Source organism: Pelophylax lessonae, assembly GCF_965119305.1.
Source record: "Pelophylax lessonae genome assembly, chromosome: 6".
Lineage (NCBI taxonomy): Eukaryota > Metazoa > Chordata > Amphibia > Anura > Ranidae > Pelophylax > Pelophylax lessonae.
In genome coordinates, this window is record NC_138773.1 from 190,944,812 (window position 1) to 190,961,571 (window position 16,760).

The window sequence follows — 16,760 nt, forward strand, 5'->3', positions numbered from 1 at the left end:
AAATGCAAATAATCGATAAGGCAATATTTATTGGTACAGCAATGCCAGACTAATGACAGCTTCCAAGTTCAGTGGCTGGGTCAGGTGAACACACACACAAGGACGGAGGTCAGAATCAACTGTCCTGTGTGTGCCCATTCCCGTGGAGGTGGGCAGGCATTCATGCAGTTGTGGGCTCCCCCTCCACGACCCTAGTGGCCTGACAGCAGCGCAGGGCGGACAGGCACTTGCGACCTGCTAAGTTCGGTGGTGGGATGCACACGGGAATCGGGAATAATGCTTGGCTTGGGCTAGGTCGCTGGGGCCCCTGGGCAACTGCCCAGCGTGCCCATTTGGTAAGATGGCCCTGCGCTTGACTGGCGCCCCAGAACAGTGACGAGCTGTCAAAAGAGCTCACTGTAAAGTACTGTCAATCAGGAGCTGGTAGGTACGCCAATAACAGTGAGTCCATAATCGCCAGCCCCGCCTACTGGCCTCTGGCGTCACTGGTTAGTTAAAGGGCCGATAGCAAGGGGTTAACAACCATTGACCAAGGCTTTTTTTAATATCCATTGGCCACACATCAAACCGTATGTAACATGCGCTTTGATGTATTGCCATTGATTTCTATGAGCCAGCCCTCAATGCACTAAAACATGGAAATGAGAAATTGGACGCATGCATTTTAGTGCGTTGCAACACGTGCGTTAAAAGGCAACAATGTAAATGAGCTCTGAAGAGTATCCCTGAACCCTTATTGTTTCAATTATTACAGTATGGAATCTGAAAATTAAAAATGTACTAATAAATAGCCATCAACATGGCATACAAGTCTACACACGTTGCCCCTTTCTTATTTCAATAAAATAAAGACTAGCCTCTTCTTCAAACGAAGCTACGGATAAAGATCGATATCCTCCTGGGAGCGGAAAACAAAGTCTGTCAAATGAAAAGTGACTTACCAGCAGCTGTGGCCAGCAGCAGGGTGGAATGTAAGCCAAGGAGCAGAAGAACCAGACCCAGATTTGAAGCCATAACCCTCAGTAATTCCAAAGAAATCGGACAGCGAGAAGACACAGGAAGGAGACAACAAAAAAAGAACCTAGTGTGACTATAATCCGATTTCACAATAAATGTGATTTCTAATCCATGGGAGGCAGAGGCCCTTCTAGCGCAGATCCTCAGTGGGCTAGACTGCCTTCTCCCATCAGATAACGCTCATTCCAACTAAGGGAGTTCAGTTCTCCCAGAGAAACTCAACGATTTCACAGCCTTCACAGCATCAAAAAGTCCTTAACAACAAGGTCCCGCTAATACCATTTCCCAAAGCACAGTATTACACCGGGGACGCGGCCCTTCTCTCCCACCCCTCACAGGGGGAACTAGAAACACCGAAAGCCATTCAAAATGATCAGTCGTTGTCCCTCGCTGCACAGAATTCCAAGGCGACAATGACTGCCTAATACTCTGACCAAAAATAGAAAGCTCCTTCTTTCAAGAGACAATACTTTGAGAATAGGTCATTGCGTTGGCCAGTTTCCTCCTATGTCTTCTAATACTGTGTCCATGGACCTCTTCCAGCATCCCTTCCCGTAGATGATTTTCTTTTTTTTCCTGAGTTACTTTTCTTCCTGCCAGTGAAATGATTGTTTTTTACACTCCATTTGTTAGAAATGTAGATGACCCATGTGAGGGGGATTCTGGGATCAGATAGTAAATGGTATCAGCTTTCAGCATCAATAAAATCTTGTCAATGTGCAGCTGTCTGTCCCAAGTCCAAGGTATCCCCAGCTTGCCTGGAGTTATCCTTCCAAGATGAGGCCCTACGCGGGCTGCACAAGAATGTCTCCTGCTCCTCCTGTGGTTTAAGGAGAGACTTGAAGCCTTAAGGAGGCACCCTCAGCCAAGGTAGTAGCCCCCCTCTCTTCCCTTGGGGAAGCCATCTCAAGGGGTGTTGTGCTAATGGGAAAGGGCTGAGGAGGAGGGGAACTGGAGACAGAAGTGTTGATGAGGAAGGCACCGGATCGCCTCCCCTCTCTTTCTCCCTCACACATACACAAACCTCCTCCTCCTCCTCCTGAGCTGCTCCTGTGTCACAGCCAGACACAAAGAGGCCTCTCACACCGCCCAGACTGAGGAGAGGAGGGGAGGGAGACGAGCGAGGGAGGGCAGAGTCTAGGCCTGCAAGGCTTTTTTTAACCTTCTTTTAAATCAACTTTATTCCACACCAACAAAAGAAACACTCATTTAATCACATGTATATTTTTACGTAGTGTCTTGCCCGTAATGGCCCTAATAGCATAAAGCTGGTCATAGGTGGCCTGAACTGCCGAACTGGATGAATTTTAATCCATGTACGGTTATTCCCATTCATAAGAAGGCGAGCTATCGATCGACTTTTTTATTGGAAACATTTTGTTTTGGTCAACACATGCAGCCAAACAGGCAAACGAAAAAAAAAACCAGGACCATGTATGGCCAGCTTTAGGCCTCATGCACACAGGACGTTTAACCACTTTACCACCGGAGGATTTTGCTGTCTTACGACCAGGCCACTTTTTGCAATTCGGCACTGTGCGACTTTAACTGACAATTGCGCGGTCGTGCGACGCCGTACCCAAATTAAATTGATGTCCTTTTTTTCCCCACAAACAGAGCTTTCTTTTGGTGGTTTTTGATCACCTGTGCGATTTTTACTTTTTGCGCTATAAACAAAAAAAGAGCGAAAATTTGGAAAAAATAACAATATTTTTCACATTTTTTTATATAAAATTCCCCCCCAAAAAATGTAAAAAATCAAAATTTTTTATCATTTTTGGCCAATTTGTTTTCTGCTACATATTTTTGGTAAAAAAAAATAGCAATAAGCGTATTTTGATTGGTTTGCGCAAAAGTTATTGCGTTTACTAACTAAGGGAAAGATTTCTGTAATTTTTGGTGTTTTTTTTTTTTTACTAGTAATGGTGGCGATCTGCGTTTTTTTTTGCGGGACATTGCGGCGGACAGATCGACCCTTGACTGACATTTTTGACACTTTTGGGAGTACCAGTGACGTTACTACAGTAATCAGTGCTATAAATATGCACTGTTACTGTAATAATTACACTGGCAGGGAAGGGGTTAATTTTATTGGAGAGGGAGGGGTTAATATATGCCTGGTGCTTACTAACGTGTGTGGGGGGAGGTGACTGAGTGACACAGGGACAGATCCCATGTTCAGCTATGCTGAACCCTGCAATCTGTCACTGTCTGTCACTTAGGAGATCTACCCGCTTTGTTTACACAAGCGGGCGGATCTCCAAACTCGATTCCCCGACGATCGGAGAAGAGCAGCGGCGATCGCCGCCGCTCCTCCCCTGGCCCGACTCACGCTGTAAATGAATACAGCGGGAGCGAGCCTCCGGCAGCGCGCGAGCGCCGCCCACAAGGGGAGGAGTCCAGCGATGTAGGTCTATGTCGCTGGAGGATAACTAACCACTTTGCCGGAGTAGAGCTCGAGTGAGCGGTCGGCAAGTGGTTAAAAAACGCCAGTGCTGCTGCCAGGAAAAAGCAGCTGTAAAAATGCGCTTTTAGCTGCATTTTGACTAGCGTTTATGTGCATTTTTGGCGTTTGCGTTTTTGGGTGTTTTTACAGTAAAAACATTCCCTATAATGTAAAAACGTCTTAAAACGCCAAAAGCGGCTAAGCGCGGCTAAATGCTTGTTACAGCGTTTAGCCGTGTTTTTTGGCTTTTTGTGTTTTTACAACTCAACAGCCTCTGCTTCTGGACGCATAGGCTGTCGTTTTTTTCTAATGCCTCCAAACGCCTCTGAAAGTTTATATGTGCATGGACACATAGGCTAACATGGCATTTAGTGGCAGTGAAAACAAATGTCAGACGCCATTAACAGCAGCTATAAAACGTCCTGTGTGCATGAGCCCTTAGGCTCCGTTCACACTGCCACGACTTAGGATCTGACCTGCGAGACCCCAAGTCGCATGACATGTGAAATCCCATGTTACTCAATTAGAGCTGTCTTAATTAGCACTACTGAAGTCGCTCCAACTTTTGAAAAGATTCCTGTACTACTTCAAGGCGACATGTCCCCATAGACATTAATAGAAGTCGCCTCTAAGTCGGATCCTCATCTATATTGATGTGATTTGGTTTGGACATTGCAGGAAGATTACTCAGGCATTCCCTGAAAGTCGCTTTAAAGTCTCATCAAGTAGTACTCAAGTTGCCAACAAATCGTCAGGAATTCGCTTGGCAAAGTCGCACTGTAATGGCTTGTACACACTATAAGAAAATTGGGGTGGGAATTTTCATCCAACTTTCTACAACCGATTCCGACGTTCTGAACAAAAATTTCAGAAGGGACAAGCTCCAAATTTTATTTTTTTTACAGGAACAGAACAAACTATTTTCACTTTATGTGTACAGTTTCGGTACGATTTTCATACGAGAAAAATCAAAAACGAAAGTCTGCGCATGATCAAAAACAAAAAAAAAAAAAAAAGCCTTTATTGTACAAGAATTTTCGTACAAATTTTCTTTCATCGTTTCCGATTTGCTGTGAAAAAACAAGGAAAATCGGGCAATCGTTCACCCCAATTTTCTTATAGTGTGTACCCCACTTAAGTCGCATGAATTTCAGGTCGCGGGCAGCGTGAACTAATAGGAATCACACAGTATATTGTCTCACTGTTATAGGACACCACACTTCCCTTCTTCCCTCATATCCCTCAGCTGCAGCTTCATAGACTCATAGCAAGCCTAAAGCTAGCCATACTTGGTTAGATATTTATTTAAGTGTAAGTCCACCCTAAAACTAAAATCTCTGCATCTATATACCTCCACGATCTAACACTAAACTATCTAGCTCTGTAAAAAAGAAATCACTGAGTTTGATTACCACCTTAATCAGCCATAGAACCTGTGTAATTAATGTGTATCCTGGTTTAAAGGGCTGAAGTGGCAACCCTAGCCACCGGCAACCCGCTCCCGGTGTGATTGGGGGACAGCGGGAGCCAATCAGCGGATGCATTCTAGCACATTATGACAGAACTACCTGAAAATTAAGCCCTCCAGCGGTGCGCTGTCACCACTGAAGGCACTTCCATCTTCACCCGGTCTTCCTTCTTGGTTTGTAGGGGCGTAGATAAGGGGGGTAAGGGGGTCCAAACACACCCCCCCCCCCCTCAGAGCATCAGTCAATTTTAGTGCAGCTAGGCTAGTATAGCCTATCAGGTGCGATAGCCGCACTGCCACTAGGAAGACCACCTGTCTGATCCACTAGGCTAACAGGCAGGGCCTGGCTGGGACGCTTGATATCAGATGAAAATACATTTGTTCCCAATGTGCCCGCATTGTAAAACAACATGTCGGTACTCAGGAGGTCCCGTATGATGTCAGGAGGGAGCGAGGAGGGCACTCATGAGCTTCAGCTACCTATTGGCTGAGAAAGCAGTAGGGGGCGGTGCTGCTGTCTCCTCAGCCAACGGGTACACAAAGCACATTGTCCTTCCCTTCAAATTCATCCCGCAGGCTTTCTGTCCTAGTGTGGGAAGAAGCAATTCTGATGTGGGGAGACCCATGAACAGAAGCTACAGAACTGCATGCAATGAATGAACTTCCTGCAGTGATCTAGGTGAGGGAGGAGAAAAGTTATTTTCCCTTTCTCCTGCTACATTGGCATCTTTCACCCCCAGCTTTACTTCCCATCCATCTGTGTACTACATGGCTCCACATGTTCCCGGTAAGACCATGCTATAATCAGACAGTCACATACCGTTCCTCATCCCCCCTTTCCAGTTCACTTTCTCCTGTTACTTTCTGCTCTCCACACACATAAATCTGCACTGAACAAGTCCTGCAGCCTCCAGTCTCAGATGTGAGCATTACATTTTAGGAGTCTACACATCGACTGCCAGCAGACTAGTATAGTACTAGAGTAAGACACAGGCTGCAGTGTTTGCTATACTGTTACTACTTTTGACAGGAGTAGTAATTGTATACAGTGCAAACACTGTCTGCACCCATGAATTATACAATCACAGCACCTGTGATCATCATTATCATGCTGATGATCACACTGCACAACCTATATACAGTACAGTCACATGCAGGGGAGGACTCGGCCAGGGGGGCAATTGCCCCCCGGGCCGCTCTGATGCCCCGTAAAAAGGCTGCACCACTTCTGCCACAGACATGCCTAAAGGATTCCTGGTAAAGAAAAGTAAAAAGTCCCCACCGCTAACCTACTGAGTGCGGGATGAAGACAAGGACAGAGCGCAGCCCCCCTTCTGCATGGATGGTATAAACTGTGTTTGAGCGGAGCCCGGTTCCATACCCACTGGAGACTCCCCCCCCCCCCCCCCCGGCCAACTCCAATCGATCTGTCCCAGCTCCCCCAACCGCCCCCTGGCCGGATTCAGCCAGTGAGTAGAGAGTACCTAGAGCAGAGCTTCAGCCTGGAATGAGGGTCAAGGGGAGGACAGGAAGAAGGAGAGTGGGAGGGGGGCCGAGTCGCTGCACCATGGGCCTCTGGTTTGTACCTGCCCCCTGGGACAAAAGTTGCCAGTCTGCCACTGGTCACATGCAGTACAGTGTGACAGACATCTCAAGTCTCCTGCATGCGGCCTGCGGCTCCCTGACACCTGCAAGTGCCGTGCGATATCCCGGCAGTACCCACCGTGAGTACCAGCCAGCTGTACCCATCGTGAGTACCCACCAGCTGTACCCACCAGCAGTACCCTCAGCAGTACCCGTCAGCAGTACCAGCCAGCATTTCCCACTAGCAGTAACAGCCAGCAGTACCCGCCAGCAAGCATTACCCACCAGCAGTACCAGCCAGCTTTTCCCACAAGCAGTACCACCCAGCAGTAACCATCAGCAGTGCCAGCCAGCTGTACCCACCAGCAGTACCACCCAGCTGTACCCACCAACAGTACCAGCCAGCAGTACTCACCAGCAGTACCAGCCAGCAGTAACCACCAGCAGTACCAGCCAGCTGTACCCACCAGCACTACCAGCCTGCAGTAAAGCATTATTGTAACTATCCCTATTCAAATCACTGAAGTGGTCATGGTGGTTAGAGTGTTCCTTTAATATCTCTCAGAAGAAGTTAACCTCTGTATACTGATTCCCTTTCATTTGATCATACTCTAGTTGTGTTAAATTGGTGGGGGGAGGGCGCGGAGTGCCACCTCCCTGAAATTAGTTTTTGCAGGTTGGGATGTCTAGTGTGATCATCAGCATGATAATGATGATCACAGGTGCTGTGGCTGTATCATATATGGCTGCAGACAGTATTGCATTGTATATTTTACTCAGGGCTTTTTTTCAGCTGAAATGTGGCACTCCTTGACTCTGCAATCTACGAGTAGCACACCCTGGACCCTGCACTCTGTGCGTACCACACCCTGGACCCTGCACTCTATGTTTAGCACAACATGGACCCAGCACTCTGTGTGTAGCACACCCTGGACCCTGCACTCTGTGTGTAGCACACCCTGAACTATATAGCTTACTCCTGAACTCTGCACACTGTACGTAGCGCACTCCTGAACTCTGCATTCCTTACGTAACTCATTCCTGAACCTTGAAATCGTAAGAGTGTGTATACATATGTAATATATATATCCTGTGCGTGTGTATAAACACATACACGTGTGTTTGAGCTTTAGGGGTGCACACCCTAATACAATATAGGCTGCGCACACCTATGGTTACTAGGCTGGATATCTGCACTCCAGTAACCACCTCCAATATACAAAAAGTTTAATCACAGTGAAAGTAGTGGAAAATCTGTTGATATGTTTCATGCTGAACTAACACTTACTCATAACGCAATGTGTTATGGATGTATTATGAGTAAGCGTTAGTTCAGCATGAAACATATCAGCAGTTTTTTCCCCTACTTTCACTGTGATTGCTGTACTTTTAAGAACCTTTTTTTTATATTAAAGTAAAACTTAAAGCAAAGGTAAAGTAGAACTTTTTTTCCTCATTTTGGATAGAGTGGAGAGGGATTAGAATACTTGTCAGCTTTTATTGCTGCCTGTGTCCCCATTAGGGAGATTCACCCTCTCTGTTTGTTCTGTTTTCTATTATCATTAAAAGTGGAAGTAAAAAAAAAAAATCTAAAATTTCGGATTGTCCCCAGAACAGAAATAGTAAGGAAATCTTCCAATGAGAACACTAGTTCTGGTAACCTGGGGTCCCCAAGGAAGGGAAATCTCCACAATAGGATGCAGATGGTGGAAAAAAAAAAAACACAACAGGGTGATAACCCTTCCTTGCTCCATCCAAAAAGAAAAGTTTTGCCTCTATTTACATTTTAAAGGTGGCAATTAGAGTGCAGATATCTGGAGTTTCTATTTTCTTATAAGCTGAGCCAGCACCCAGTGAATGTGAGTGGCAAATTGGTTTGAACCAACCGGGAGCAGTGTTCATTCTTTTGTTATTAGGCTGGGTTTACATTGTCCAAAGCTCTGAAAAGTGATCCACAGTGGATTGCTTTTCAGAGTGCAGCTGCTCTCAGGTGTTCAGGAGGTGACCCTGTTGTCCCCTGAATGCCTATTTTTCAAGCCAAGTGGCAGTGTATAAGCATGCTAATGCACTGCAATCACAAGCAAAGTGTTTTTTTGGGAAAGTAGAACTTATTGGTGGGACCCACGAGCAGGAGCATGCAGAGGGAGCCATCATGGACTGGGCAGCAAGCAGCCTGCTGTACAAGAGAAGTTGGGTGGAGACAGGGGACTGCAGCAGAGTGCTGTGTACAAAATGATATGAGGCATGAGGTGTGCAAGCCAGGGGATAGAGTAGCTGTACAGGGAAAACCACCTGGAAACAATGGCAAAGCCTGGGGACGCACAGAGGCAAAACAGCTCTCCCTGTACTCCATTAGGACACCCCAATTGTCCAGAAGCTCAGCCCTAAATACAAAAAAGAGCCCCTCTATAAACAGCCTTACAGACTGACCTCTTTAGAAACCAGACCTTGAAGCCATGTTTACTATTTACTTTACTAACAGATGTGCCTGCTGGGGGCGCTGTATATATTGTATATATACACACCGCAATTTGCCCCAGAAGGGATGTGCTCGAACTGGAGAGAGTCCAAAGAAGGGCAACTAAACTAATTAGGGGATTGGAGGACCCTAATTACGAGGAGCAATTACAAGCGCTTAATTTTTTCTCCTTGGAGAGGAGACGCCTGAGAGGGGACATGATAGCGATTTACAAATACCCCAATGGTGATCCCAGCATAGGAAAAAACGATTTACTCTCAAAGAGTGTAAGAAGACACGTGGCCAAAATAACCTTTAATATCACTTTACCCACTTGCCGAAAAGCCGCCATATATATACGGCGGCAGGTTATCGCAAATCTCCACACCTGTATGGCGCTTCGCGCAAGCCATCGTGGGAGGCACATGCCCATTCGCCAGCGGGGAATCTGATCTGCGGGGCCGACGGCCGCGATTGCCGCAGGGCACTCACAATCGCTTCCCGTGGAGACCGTTGTTCTCTCAGCAATCATCACAGAGGTGATAACTTTTCTGCAAACCAATCAAAATAAGCTTATTGGGATTTTTATTTTTACCAGAAATATGTAGCAGAATACAAATTGGCCTAGAATGATGTAAAAAATTAGATTTTTACAATTCTTTTTATTGGGAATGTTATATAGCAGAAAGTGAAAAATATTTTTTTTCAGAATTATCACAATTTTTTTATTTATAGCGCAAAGAAAAAAAATCGCACAGGTGATCAAATATCACCAAAAGAAAGCTCTATTAGTGGGAAAAAAAGGACATCAATTTTATTTGTGTACAGTGTTGCACGACCGCGCAATTGTCAGTTAAATTAGCGCAGTGCCGAATCGCAAAAAATGGCCTGGTCATTAAAACGGAGTTCCACTCAAAAGTGGATCTTCTGCTTTAAGTGGTCCCGACCCCCTGACATGCCACATTTGGCATGTCATTTTTTTGGGGGGGAGCTGGTGCCTAATTTTGACAGGTACCCGCTCCCACTTTCGCTCAGGCTGCCTAGGCGGCTCGGGCGGAAGTTCTCCTTTCCCCCTCCCTCCCTGCAATCTTCTGGGACACGTCCATTCAGCATGCGCAGCGAGACCCGCGCATGCGCAGTGCGCACACGGCTGTGAAACCGCAAGCTGCCACAGTCGGGAGCCCACAGTAGTGATGCCAGGGCCATAGGGAGAAGACCAAGAGAACCGAGGCTCCCCCGGCCGCAACACTGGACCATGGGACAGGTGAGTGTCGTGTTTATTAAAAGTCAGCAGCTACACTTTTTGTAGGTGCTGACTTTTATGCCTCGTACACACGCTCAGATAATCGGACAAAAATAATTGCTTTCGACTTGATCGCACGATAATCTGATCATTAGTACACAGCTTTCGTCAGCCGATCACGACATTTCATCCAACAAAATCCGAAGGGACAAACATGAAAACTTCTGTCGTACGATAGCCTAGCGAACGACAATCGTTTCATCAGTACACTATGCGTCCGCTAAAAATCGATCGACAAAGACCACGCATCAGAAACGCTAAAATAGCATGGAAAAAGCCTGGCTGTCATTGTTTTTTGCACCATCTGATACGTAGCTAAGCAACCAGGAAGCTTTTCCGGAATCGTACGAAAATCCTACGTTTATATGCATTGTTGAATTCGATATTAATATCATGCAACAAAATGCGAACGATAAGTCGTCCGATTATCTGAACGTGTGTACGAGGCATTACTAAACACAAAAGCCAGTGGAACTCCGCTTTAAGGGGGGGAAAGATCTTCTGGTTGGTTGGTTGAAAGGTTTATTCATAAAGCAGCAGTATGGCCTTGCTATACAAATGTATACTGCAGCCTACATTTTATGAATGGGCAGTGACATAGAGTAACTAGGTGGAGTATAATGGACAGTGGATGATGATATTTACTCCCTGTTTTAAATGAGCCCTTAGTTTAGAGCACAACATATAAACAAATACTTGTTTTCACCTTTTTTTTCATCCTTGCATCTGTGTGCTGCTGATCTCCTGCAGCCTTTTTGCAGCCTCTTCCTGCGTGCATGCATGCACTCCAGTGATGGTTGTATAGCATTTTTCAGAATGGGCTTTGTGATAGTGACACAAGTGGATCCTGACTGCATTGGCACAGCCGCTTGTTGTCTCCATGTGACAAGATGAAATAAAGGACCTGCGTGTCTTAGAAACGTGCATCAGTGATTGCTGTTTGCAGTAAAAAGCTATAATTTACATGGAGTACTGGCCTTTCTTCATGCTGATTCTCTAGCAGTGCAATTGCTGGCTGTGAACCAAGGAACTTCTTTTACATCTCTCATTCGGGGGACAATGCAGGGATGGTTTGGAGACCGGGAGGCGCATTGTCACCCCATAACAGGAAGTACCTGGACAAGACTCTTCATGGTAGGATCGCTTACTCTTAACCACTTCTGGTCCGGAAGATTTTCCCCCATAATGACCAGGCCATTTTTTGCGATTCGGCACTGAGTTACACCCCGTTCACACTGGGGCGAGCCGACTTTGCCGGGCGACCTGTGAAGTCGCGGTGCGCAGCTCGCACCGCGACCTCGGAGCGGCCGGCACGGACTTCATATAATTGAAGTCAATGCAGGTCGCTCCGGGTTGCCCCAAAGAAGCTCCGGACCCTTTTTCTAAGTCGGAGCGACTTGTGTCGCACCTATTAGAACGGGTCCACAGCTTCTCTATGGCAGGCGACCTACGGCGCCCCAGTGTGAACCGGCTCTTACTTTAACGGACAATTGCGCAGTCATGCGACACTGTACCCAAATAAAATAAAATGTGTCTTTTTTGTCCCCATAAATAGAGCTTTCTTTTGGTGGTATTTGATCACCTGTGCGATATTTATTTTGACAATTCTGAAAAAAATATATATATTTTTCACCTTCTTCTATATAACATTCCCAATAAAAAAAAAAAATTAAAATCAAATTTTTTCATTGTTTTAGGCCAATTTATATATATTCTACCACATATTTTTGGTTAAAAAAAAAAATCCCAATAAACTTATTTTGATTGGTTTGCACAAAAGTTATTTTCAAACTAGGGGAAAGATTTATGTAATTTTTATTTATTTATTTTTTACTAGTCATGGCGGCGATCAGCGATTTTTAGCAGGACTGCGACGTTGCGGCCGACAGAACGGACCCCTAACTGACATTGTTGACACTTTTGGGGGGATCAGTGACATTACTACAGTAATCAGTGCTAAAAATATGCACTGGTACTGTAATAATGATACCCCAGCAGGGAAGGGGTTAGCCTAGCGATCAAAGGGTTACGTGTGAGTCTATGGGGTGTTTTCTAACTGTGAGGGGGATGGGCTTGTAATAACACAGAGACCTGTGTTCCTAAATAGCAGGAACACCGGAGCTCTGTGTTGATACGAGAGAGGACAACCGTCTGTTGTATTTACAACAGCAGACCACCGTTCTCTTTTCACGGGGAGCGATCACGGGTGCCCGGCGGCAATCACGCCTCAGCTTCCCTGCTGTTGAGTGGGCTCGGCCGACAGGAGCGCTCCCATGAACCACCATACAGATGCGGCGATTTGCGACAACCTGCTGACCTGTTATACAGCGGCTGGTCGGCAAGTGGTTAAAGCGGAGTTCCACCCTGGGAAAGCTTTTTTTAATAAAAATACCCCCGGGACAGTCAGGGCTAGTGCATTCCACAATGGCTAGCCTCTGATCTGTCCCGGGTTGCACTTACCTTTTAGAAGAAATACTCACTTTGAAAAATAAGTATTGTCCAGCGCTGCCATCTCAGGTGTGGGCAGCTTGAAGCCAGCGCGATCCTCTTCTGTGTCCTCTTCCGTCTTCTTCGGTCCCACGATGCACTGCACCGGCCCAGTCGTCACTTCCGGTGCCGCAGCGTCATCCCTGCACAGCTTCTGGGCATGCCCAGAAGCTGTTTAGCAAGGTATGACGGCGCCTGCATCGGAACTGATGTCGGGGCCGGTGCAGGCGCATTGATTCCTGGGAGCGATGACATTCAGCTCCCAGGAATCAATGCAAGCCAGGAAGTGACGAATTGCCGTGGCCGCCGAGGGGAGGAAGAGGAAGTAAGGTAAGTATATTTTCTTCTAAACCAGGTAAGTTAAAGAAAAAAAAAAAAAAAATTGCGATTATCCATTTTTTTTTCAGGTGACCCCGGGCATGAAGATGGAGGTAAGTTTAATTTTAGGGTGTAACTCCGCTTTAAAGGAGAAGTAGGGCCAAAAGGCCTGGCGCCTCCTTCTCCCTTCCTTCTTCCAAAGCTCTTTTGGCCCTACTTCTCCTGAGAGTCACAGGAGTGCACTTAGTTCTGCACTCCTGTGACCTGTTTTTAGCCGACAGCAGGCTAAAGTCTGTTGCCCGACATCACTCAGTCGGTCCAGGCTCTGGAGGGATCCCAACTTTAATGTCAGGATACACCCAGATTTCTGACTGGTGGTTGGCTTCAGAGCCAGCTGCACCCACCCGCTCCACAGCACGGTGCTCCAGTGTGTGCTTGAGGGGCAGAGCAGAGAGCCGGTAACTGACAATCACCTGCTCTCTGCACACTAAAACTGAGAACTGAGCGATCAGAAGTCCTGATGGTTTAAGATTAGCGATCTTTGATCGCTCAGTTGTCGGTTTTAGAGGAAATGGGGGACAGATGCATCATCATGAGTATGTTTGTTTTTTTAAGTCCTGCACTTCTCTTTTAACCACTTCCCGCAAACTGACATACTTGTATGTCAGCTTGAAGAAGTGGTTGTACCGGGGTGATGCCTGCAGCTGCAGGCATCCTCCCAATACCATTTTTTAGAGCCGGCAGTCGGCTTTCTGGTGATAACAACCAATGCCGCTCAGCAGCCGTTCAGCCATTATCCCCGCAAGTGGGAGGGGACATCCCCCTCCTGCTGCCTTCCGCCGCTCTGCCCGGGTCTCCCCTCCCACCGGGAGACCCGAATACCCAGCTGGCACGTCCGCTGGCTGGTTAGAGTCCCGAACGAATTTTAGCTTCGATCCGGTCTCTGATCAAGTAACCCGGAAGCAAACGCCACAACGTCACTTCAGATTTAATTGGCTGCAAACGGCGCCGATTTAAAACAACTGACAGTATTCAAAAATGCAGATTTCGGCGTTTTGAATACTTTGAAGTGCATTGGAGGGGTCGGGGTCTTTTAGAGCACAGATTCCTCCATAAGGAGTACCTGTCAATGCCTATTACTGTCAAAAGGGACGCTTAAATTCCTTGTGACAGCAGTAAAAGTTATCAGATTTTTATTTTTTTTAAGGAACATTGTTAACAATAAAATAAAAAGAAATAGGAAAAAAAAAATGTTTAAAGCACCCTTGTCCCTGTGAGCTCGCACGCGAAAGAAAACACATGCGTAAGTCGCGCCTGCAAATGTAAACGGTGTTCAAATCACACATGGGAGGTATCATTGTGATCATCAGAGCGAGAGCAATAATTCTAGAAAAAGACCTACTCTGTTACTCTAAACTGGTAACCAGTTTAAAATTAAGAAATTTTAAAGCGTCGCCTATGGAGATTTTTTAAGTACCGTAATTTGTTGCCATTCCACGAGTGTGCACAATTTTAAACCATAACATGTTAACAATCTATTTACTTGGCATGACATCATCTTTCACAATGTAGAAAAAAATTGGGCTAACTTTACTGTTTAGTTTTTTTTTTCAATTGTGACATAAAATATTTCAAAGACTGCCATTTTATTCTCCAGAGTCTTTGCTAAAAATAATATATATAATGTTTGGGGGTTCTGAGTAATTTTCTATAAAAAAATAATGATTTGAACTCGTTAGAAATAGGCTTGGTCCTTAAAGCGGCTTATCTGCCGCCTAACCCCCCCCCCCCCCCCCCCGCTGCCATATTTGGCACCTTCCAGGGGGGAGCAGGTACCTGTTTTTGACAGGTACCCTGTCCGCACTTCCGTTTGACCTCGCCACAGCGAGGTACGTCAGAGGTTTGGCCCCCTACTTCTCCCTTCTTCTACTTCTCGCTTTGCGCATGCGCAGTAGGGACCCGGCCGGGTTCTCTTACCGGCAATGCCTGCGACAGCACCCAGCAGCTGATGGAAACATCGGCTATGGTGCTGACCTCGCTGGATTCCAGGATAGGTAAGTGTCCTAATTAGGGCTGGGCGATAAATCGATTTATCGATTTTTTAGTTTGAAACTATTTATTTTTTTCAAACTCGAGTTTTTTTCTACAATTGTTTTTTACGCCTTTTTCCGCCTTGTGCAGCCAGCCCCCACGTAACTACACACACCCTGGGCTCCAGCCAGCTCCTAGTCCACCGCACAGGAACCGAACTCCCCAGTAACGGACCACCGCCGCGCCTGGATGTGACGTCAGCTGCGGGCGGTGCATCTGTACAGGGGCTGCGGCGCGCTGTGATAGGTACAGAGAACTCCCCGGCCTAGATGTGACGTCAGCTGCCGGGAGAGGAAGCGGGCGGTGCGTCTGTACAGGTCAGGGGCTGTGATAGGATAGGTACCTATCCTATCACAGCCCCTGTACAGACGCACCGCCCGCTTCCTCTCCCAGCAGCTGACGTCACATCTAGGCGCGGCGGTGGCCGGTTACTGGGGAGTTCTCTGTACCTATCACAGCCCCTGGACAATCACCAAGCACACTATTTACTTCTCTCTCCAGCAGGACAGTCAGTCACTTAGCACTCTATACTGCTCTCTCCAGCAGGACAGTAAGTCACTTAGCACTCTATACTGCTCTCTCCAGCAGGACAGTCAGTCACTTAGCACTCTATACTGCTCTCTCCAGCAGGACAGTCAGTCACTTAGCATTCTATACTGCTCTCTCCAGCAGGATAGTCAGTCACTTAGCACTCTATACTGCTCTCTCCAGCAGGACAGTCAGTCACTTAGCACTCTATACTGCTCTCTCCAGCAGGACAGTCAGTCACTTAGCATTCTATACTGCTCTCTCCAGCAGGATAGTCAGTCACTTAGCATTCTATACTGCTCTCTCCAGCAGGACAGTCAGTCACTTAGCACTCTATACTGCTCTCTCCAGCAGGACAGTCAGTCACTTAGCACTCTATACAGCTCTCTCCAGCAGGACAGTCAGTCACTTAGCATTCTATACTGCTCTCTCCAGCAGGACAGTCAGTCACTTAGCACTCTATACTGCTCTCTCCAGCAGGACAGTCAGTCACTTAGCACTCTATACTGCTCTCTCCAGCAGGACAGTCAGTCACTTAGCACTCTATACTGCTCTCTCCAGCAGGACAGTCAGTCACTTAGCATTCTATACTGCTCTCTCCAGCAGGATAGTCAGTCACTTAGCACTCTATACTGCTCTCTCCAGCAGGACAGTCAGTCACTTAGCACTCTATACTGCTCTCTCCAGCAGGACAGTCAGTCACTTAGCACTCTATACTGCTCTCTCCAGCAGGACAGTCATTTAGCACTCTATACTGCTTTCTTGAACAGAATTATATTCTGCTTTCTCCAGCAAGAGTCAACAAGTACGTTATACCACTCTCTCCAGCAGGACAGTCACTAAGAACTGTATTCTGCTCTCTCCACAAAGTCGGTCTACAGACTCTATATTGCTCTCTCCAATAGAATTCTATACTGCTCTCTCCAGCAAGACAGTCATCAAACATTCTACATTGCTTAGGAAAGTCAACAAGCACTCTATTTACTACTCACTCCAATAGAACTCTACTATGCTTTCTTCAGCAAGACAGTCTACAAGCACTTTATAAAGTTGCACTTTT

General features: G+C 46.5%; 1 protein-coding gene across 2 annotated transcripts in view; it reads right to left on the reverse strand.

The window, feature by feature from the left end:
• BMPR2 (bone morphogenetic protein receptor type 2) overlaps positions 1-2,113 on the reverse strand; it is a 300,991-nt gene extending 298,878 nt beyond the window's left edge. The window contains exon 1 of one of the 2 annotated variants that reach the window (XM_082260862.1): positions 942-2,113. In XM_082260862.1, coding sequence (XP_082116988.1) covers positions 942-1,014 — 73 coding nt within the window. In that variant the 5' untranslated portion in view covers positions 1,015-2,113. The remainder of the gene's footprint in view (positions 1-941) is intronic. The other variant, XM_082260861.1, reaches the window with a different exon arrangement.
• Between the last annotated feature and the right edge of the window lie 14,647 nt (positions 2,114-16,760).